The 7,746-nt window shown below is 32.4% G+C and overlaps 3 protein-coding genes across 3 annotated transcripts; 2 read left to right on the plus strand and 1 right to left on the minus strand.

Annotated features, from left to right (window-relative positions):
* Nucleotides 1-25: 25 nt before the first annotated feature.
* On the plus strand, nucleotides 26-2,105 carry LOTGIDRAFT_210048 (hypothetical protein; the record flags this gene model as incomplete). Its single annotated transcript, XM_009061879.1, has 4 exons — nucleotides 26-80; nucleotides 464-487; nucleotides 962-1,128; nucleotides 1,349-2,105. The coding sequence occupies 4 exons, from the start codon at nucleotides 29-31 to the stop codon at nucleotides 1,436-1,438; spliced, it is 333 nt and encodes a 110-aa protein (XP_009060127.1). The 3' UTR covers nucleotides 1,439-2,105.
* Nucleotides 2,106-3,394: 1,289 nt separating this feature from the next.
* Nucleotides 3,395-3,895, minus strand: LOTGIDRAFT_57329 (hypothetical protein; the record flags this gene model as incomplete). The annotated part of the gene is made up of 1 exon (XM_009061680.1): nucleotides 3,395-3,895. A coding segment is annotated over one exon (501 nt), but the record flags the coding sequence as incomplete, so codon positions are not given.
* A 1,959-nt stretch (nucleotides 3,896-5,854) lies between these two features.
* LOTGIDRAFT_106733 (hypothetical protein) lies at nucleotides 5,855-6,805 on the plus strand (the record flags this gene model as incomplete). Its single annotated transcript, XM_009061880.1, has 2 exons — nucleotides 5,855-6,029; nucleotides 6,561-6,805. The coding sequence occupies 2 exons, from the start codon at nucleotides 5,855-5,857 to the stop codon at nucleotides 6,803-6,805; spliced, it is 420 nt and encodes a 139-aa protein (XP_009060128.1).
* Nucleotides 6,806-7,746: the final 941 nt, after the last annotated feature.

The raw sequence follows: 7,746 nt of genomic DNA on the forward strand, positions 1-7,746 counted from the left end.
TTCGTCATATGCACAAGTGATTTTCAAAATGGCGAAGCATCATCCCGATTTAATCTTTTGTCGAAAACAACCCGGTGTTGGTATGTATACATAGGAAACAATGCATATTTTATTGAATTCCATGAATATGAATTTCTTTTTTTCATTTTTTGGCGTCCATGAGGTGTAGACCATAATAGTAGTTAATGTGATCGACATGTCCACGGATATGAAGAGGCCGGTTGGTTGTGAAACAATCGGCCAAAATGATCCCTGAATATAGATCTAGTCAAATTTAAAATTAACCCATAGAGGCATGATGGTGCATGCCTTGCTTGAGGTGGTAGAATTGTTTACATTAAATACATAGATGTGAAAGAGAATTGCATCTTGCTCTAAAAAGTAAGTTTTCCTTCATCTAAATGTGTAATAATAAATGAATGAAGTGTAATACGAAACTAATGATGTGGTTTGTTTGTTTTAGCTATTGGAAGATTATGTGAGAAATGTAAGTTTTATGCCTTTAATTCAATTTATCCATATCCAGTGTGAATTTAAATGACTGAAAATATAAAAATCAAACTCAACAAGTCTTCTAATGTTTAACCCTTTGAACCCTGAGTGTAAATGAAATATAACGTCATATACCCTGAACTCCAAGTAACAAAGGTAAAAGCGTATGACGTTAATGTTGTATGATGTCATTTAGTAACGGCCAGTATACTGGCTGCTCGGGTATTGTATAATCCGGCTTCTAGGGTTGAAAGGGTTAACAAAGTATATTTAGATATCAACGGTTCTAGGCTACTTAGAAAGTAAGCTAGAATAAGTTGGAAACTCTGCCACCATTATTGTACAAACTATGACCCAAAACAATGATCGCATTGCATGATATGATAAGGTAAACTAAATCACTTTTGTTTTATAAATAGAGTTCTACAATACATTTTATAATTCTTTATTACGGCGAACTGTTTTCTAGGCGATGGTAAATGTGTTATATGTGATTCATATGTTAGACCATGTACATTAGTAAGAATATGTGATGAATGTAATTATGGTTCATATCAAGGTAGATGTGTTATTTGTGGTGGACCTGGTGTTTCAGATGCTTATTATTGTAAAGAGTGTACAATAATGGAAAAAGATGTAAGTTCTATTTTTAATTAAAAACTTTAATTCTGTTTTATAATGACCAGAACTGAAACTCTGTTTTACTGCAATGAGTAACTTAATTTAGACTTTTATAAGAGTAAATGCAAAAACTATCCTTTATCATGATGGTCTAATCCCAGCTCATGTTCCATCGGATTTAAGACAAAAATAGTGATAATGATTAATTTGAAATGATTTCTTTCTATTCTTTTAGAGAGATGGATGTCCTAAAATTGTAAATCTTGGTAGTGCTAAAACAGATTTGTTTTATGAAAGGAAAAAGTATGGTTTTAAAAAGAGATGATCCAAGACAGCTATGTTTCGGTTTTTATATTGTTGTATATTGAACATTGTGTAATGTGTTATCTACACTGTCAGAGATTTTACAATAACATTAGAATGGATTTAGTCACTCAGACACTGAATATATCAGTAAGGAAATATAATTTGACTCATGTGAGACATTCTGATAACATGTAAACATTTTACAAGCCACAATAGAAAAACTGATGGGAATTAAACTTTTTGTAGCCACTGTTCAACTTTAAATATGGACCAACGTGGTAACTTTTCTGCAAGCCATCCATGATCTGATGACATTAGTTTTGAATCACATTGTCAAGATGTTACTGGGTCAAATGATATTTAACCACTCAAATGATTTGATCAATAATTGCCTTTCTTATAATATGTGGTGACTGGTTTTGTATAACCGCTTTTAACAGTGATTTTGATTAATGAGTTTAAGCTATGACAACCTATTTGGCAAAATTGAAATGAACACTTAGAAGAATCTCATCTGATCATGGATGGCAAGTACAGAACACTGCAGAAAGATATTGATTTCACTCAGATTGACAATTAAATTTTGTATAAGCATTCAGGTTGAACATTTCAAGTTTTTTATCATTATGATGTCATTAATGTATATTATCATTCTTCTGTAAATAAGCTAATAAAGGAAATTAATTAAAATATTGTTATAATGAAAATGTTATTGAGGAATATTTGATGAAACATCTCGTGGGCCAAATGCTTATTTCATTTTATCATTGCAACCTAATGCTCAACATTATGATGACCCCATTGGTAATATTTGCATGCAAGTATGTCAATAGAAACTTAAAAGCCTTGAAACTCTTCCTGTCGTCACTTTCATTTGTAGATAAAAATGGTCATCATACTTCTATTCTGCATGGTACTATGAGTAGTGTGTAGGACAACTCAGACCACTTACTTTTTTTAGAACTGCAACCATTTTTTTGGATTCGGACAACTCAGACCACTTTTTTAAGACTTAGACAACTGTCCAGTTTTTTTTTTAAAAAAAAAAGTGATCTGAGTTGTCTTTGAAAAAAAAAAAGTGGTCCGAGTTGTCTTGTCTTGTCTATGAGTACCTTCCCTAACATTGAAAAAATATTTAGATAGTATTTCTTTAATATGAAGAAATAAACACAAAATTAAATCAAAATGAAAATTGAAAAAAGTCTTTTTCAAAACCGAATGGTAGAAAACTTCTTGTTAACTCATGCACACAACTCTAAACTAATTCACTCTTTGCGGGGGTTGATTTAGATGTTAAATATATGTAAATAGTTCAGAAGTGATAGAAATGTACAAAACTATTACTCAATAGCTAAGTTAAACAATTCCCGTTTCTGATACTAAGGTATCATTAATCAAAGGGATGGTGACCTGTCCCTTAAATAAGGATAATGTAATATTTGCATCACACTCTAATCCTCAATCTCCATTCTAAACAACCACAATAACATTATACATGAGATTAACAAATGATATCTGTCATTTGTCCTTCACAAAATGAAACTTTCTAACTTTATAATAATATATCTTAAATGGACAGATGCAGCATTTTGGGGCTTTGATTTTAGTCTCGAATATAATTACAGTTCAGAAGTAGGGTACTAGAAATGTACGAAAAATCGCATAATTCTTTAAAAAATACTTCAAACTAGGAATTTTACTCACTTGTTCTATATGTCTTTTCTATATATCACAGAGTATCTTAAAATGACGAGTCATCATTTAACATTCAAATGCGGATAATTCTGGTCATATGGATTTGAAGCTGTGAACACTATCACTGAATGCCAAAAATATTCCTATTTCTGAGACTAAAGTAAGATTGGTAAAAGAAAATGGCGCATCTGTCCCTTTAATATCTTATATTTATGAATGTGACCACATGTTATTACAATGCTTCACTATACTACATTAGTGTTGACTCTTTCTAGTTTGATTTTTCTGAAAGTTTTATTATGAAGTCCCATTCTTCTTCACTGACTGGTTGTACTGACAGCCTAGCTTTAGTAAATAAAGCAATATTTTGTAATGGACCACCATTGGCCTTGTGATCTTGATGAATTTCTTTCAATTCATGAAGGGAAATATATCTCTTTAGGTCGTATTCATATTTCACATCTACCATTAACCATCTAGGACTTTTCTCATCTGATTTAGCATCATAGTAGGAACTTTTCTTATCAAATTGGGTATGATCTGGGTAAGCTTCTCTGGAAATGGAACACACTCCAACTATTCCAGGAACTTTGGTATTGCTGTGATAGAAAAACACTTTGTCTCCTACTTTCATTTGATCTCTCATAAAGTTCCGTGCCTGATAGTTTCGAACACCATCCCAGTAAGAAGTTTTATCAGGGCAAGCCTTTAAGTCATCAAACCCAAACTTGACATCAACACCATTTTCCATGCGAGTGTCCGGTTCTGATTTCATCAACCAACAGGTATATCGATCAGGCATGGTGTCTTTCCCTTTGATGACTTTTGAATTCAATTCATTATTCATAATTTCTGATGCTTGCTGTTTGGGTATTTTAGCTTTCACCTTTCTCGTAGACTTTTTCTTACTAACGCCTTTAAACTTCATGGTCTTTTGGATTGCAATTCCTTTACTTTCACTTTCTTTTAAATTGTCACCTGTTTCGGTTAAGATTACATCGGGTTCCTTTGTTTTCTTTCCACGATTTTTTCTGTTTTTATTCGCAACCATACTTCCCAATTGCTTACAAAACAAGTGAGTTAAATTAATTGTCAGGAATTTAATATGTGTATTTTTTTAATACGAAAGACATACACATGTATTTACTTTTTCCCGCAAAATGACGTAGTCACACTGACACCATATATTCTCTATCATCCAGTCTATAATGTACCAACAGCTCTATAGAGAAGTCTGGAAATCAAAGACTAGGGCTTGCTTCGCTTTACATGCTATAGTAGATTCCTTTTTAGAAGAGACACTTTGTTTAATCAAGTATAGTGTAAGTAGGTATGAGGGGTCTTTTCTTTTCTGGTTTTATGTATGTGTAGAATTCGCAAAGGCACCTTCACAATGCCTTATTACAAATTGTGTCTAATACCTTCCCTGCTACTACTAGGCTACTGCCGTAGCCACATTTCCTGTGGGTGCCCCCCCCCCCCCCCTCCGCCAAAAATCTGAAAAATTTCAGGCAAACCAGCCTCTTATTTAACAGGCCTTCGTCTGGAGGCCTACGCCTTAAGCCACAGAGTTATAAATTGTTATTGTATAACTATATGGCTTACGCTCGTACATTATGCAACTGGCCGCTTATTAATTGATCAACTCTTTTTCGTAACTCACACAGTGCCATTATAGTAATTTCTGTCAAGGGTTCCCGATCTCCAATTTCTACCAGACGCGAGCTTTACCAACAGTTAGCGACAGGAGATGAGTTGGGGTTCTGGCTTTGGGAAAAATAATCAAAATGCAGGTGAAACATTTTAATTAATATGTATTTTACGGGCAAATAATATCAATCTACTAACTTCCTTAGGTGACATTTAGTAATTGATGTATGAATATATAAACACAATTTTATGGATAACAATTTTTTTAATAAATAACTTGCGACGTTTCGACGATGATACTTTATCAAGAAATGATGCGTAATGTAATTTATCAGACAGACAATATGAATATGAAAGACCGCAACAAAACCGTATAATTTTTGGGAAAAAAGGTTTGGGGTTGGTGTCTAAAGCAATCATTTCATTCAATATCTAGTTGTCTCCCTTCTACCGTATTCTGAATTTTAACGTCATTTGCAAAATTTTCCCTTACGGGGCCTCATTATAGAACTAGTTTACCTGTATCATGATTGACCTATATTTGAATCATAGTACAGGTAATGAACGTTGGGACAACATGAAGTCACTTTTAGCAGTGGCCGTTGGTGTTATAGCGGTATTTTTCATTTTTGACCAAGGTATGAACATTGATTTATTTTTTATCTGTATGAGACTACTTTGTAAACTTTCGATATACCGGTACTTTTATCAAGTAAGTTTTCAATTCCAACAGACATTTGAATAAGTATCATATTTTAAATTGTTGTCCCAAAAATGGCCGCCATGAATGGACCCTTGAATAATGGAGATCTTTTCATTATTATACATTAGTAGACTATCCTAGGCTACTGGTAAAGTTAAGTTTTATCAGGCCATATTATTTCACTATTAAGGCTTCGGCATACTCTTGAGTATAAATTGCAATTGATTGATCAAGTCAATAAAGATTTGTTTTAAATCAGTAAAGAACCTCGTTTTTATTTTGACACCTTATAGGTGGAGTTTTATTATAATTATATAGGACCAAGACCTACAAAATATTGAAATTGGCATTCCTTTAAAGATATTATGTAAATTGAGTAATAATTAAATGCTGACACCTCATATTTATATTGTATATATTTGTTTTTCAGGTTCAGCTCTGAAATGTTTTGTATGTAATTCCTATCATCAAGCTGATTGTGCTGATTGGTTTGACAATGTTACACAACATTTAACTCAATGTAATGATGATGAACAAATGTGTAGAAAAATTATCCAGGAAGGTATGTCACAGTTGTCATATTTCACATAGTTTGCCTAACTCATGGCTACCCATTTTACAAGTATCTTTCACAATGTGTATGTAACTATAATATAGGACCAATGATTTGATATGACATGATTTGATCAAATGAAGGCCAATTAATTGATCTGAATTAATCAAGTGAAGGCTTATAATTCATTGGTGTGATTTGATCAAGTGACGACCTAGCATTGATTTATGTGATTTGATCAAGCGAAGACATAGCATGGATTTATGTGATTTGATCAAGTGAAGACCTAGCATTGATTTATGTGATTTGATCAAGTGAAGACCTAGCATTGATGTGATTTGATCAAGTGAAGACCTAGCATTGATGTGATTTGATCAAGTGAAGACCTAGCATTGATGTGATTTGATCAAGTGAAGACATAGCATTGATGTGATTTGATTTGATCTGTTTTTGAATGTGGGTTAATTTTCCAACATTTGTTCTTATCAACTAGGAAATACGAAAAAAGTTAATATTTTGTAAAACTGTTTCTTATTTCAGTGTATTATGATGGTGAATGGGATGTAAGATATATAAGACAATGTGCCAAATTAGGAGAGGTTGGTGGTAGACATGGCAGAGAATGTAAAGAACGAGTAGGAACATATGATGTTAAATTGAGATATTGTCATTGTAATAATCAAGATGGCTGTAATGGTGCCCAATCATATAACACAGGATTGACTCTACCCTTATCATTAACAATGCTGTCAGCAGTTGTGTATAATGTTTTAAACAGAGTGTGATTATCATCTTGCCGAATTCATTATTATATTTTCACATTTCGTAAGGATTTTCCCGAGGTTTCCAAAATTGTTGCAATTTATTTTTGACTGCACATCATGGAATTATTAATTAAATCATGTGATACATGACATCATTTATAATAAAAAATTAATATCACGAAAAGAAAAGATTTTACTCTTAAGAAAAGGTTCACATCCTCTATAAAGCTGTAAAAATAAGTTTGGCATTACTTTTCAGTTTCAACATACTTCTCTACCAAGGCTCACCCAACATATTTATTTTATCTGTGAGGCTGCAAAATTAATATTTAACCATCAGTGCTTTTATAGAGATTTTGAGAAATATTAATCATTAAATTTGTACTTACTACCCAAATTTCCTTAAATCGTAGTGCAAGTTCAACACATTTCATGCCAATCTAATTATGTCATATTTCATGTAAAGGGATATTAGAAATTAATGTGATTGTTTCATAATTCACCTCAGAAATATTCCTGTGTATTGGCATGTAAGGGACCATCAGTGCTGTTTTGCACCTTAATTTTGAAGTGTATTAAGCAATTGTCCGCTTAGAACATTCCTAGAACTGTATGTCTGTTGTATGATTGATACATATAACTGTGTGAATGTTTTGTGAAGTGAGAAAGAGATATAGTCGTCTAATTATTCCTTGGACCACTTGAACTGGTACTCCATTGCAGCCATCCTGTACAACTTTTAAGTAGAAAATCTTACATTTGGTTTGTTCTGAATTAGAGTTAACTGAACTTTTTTGATTCATGGCAGTTTTAACAATATTATTCAATCAAAATTTTCCAGATCTTAATTAATAATTTCCTTCAAGTTCAAAATATGAATTTAATTTATCATGTTAACATTTTGGAAGCTGAAAGTGTCAAGTGTGTAAAGTGAATATTTAGATGACTATTTATGTTCGATT

This window comes from Lottia gigantea (genome assembly GCF_000327385.1).
Source record: "Lottia gigantea unplaced genomic scaffold LOTGIsca_5, whole genome shotgun sequence".
Lineage (NCBI taxonomy): Eukaryota > Metazoa > Mollusca > Gastropoda > Lottiidae > Lottia > Lottia gigantea.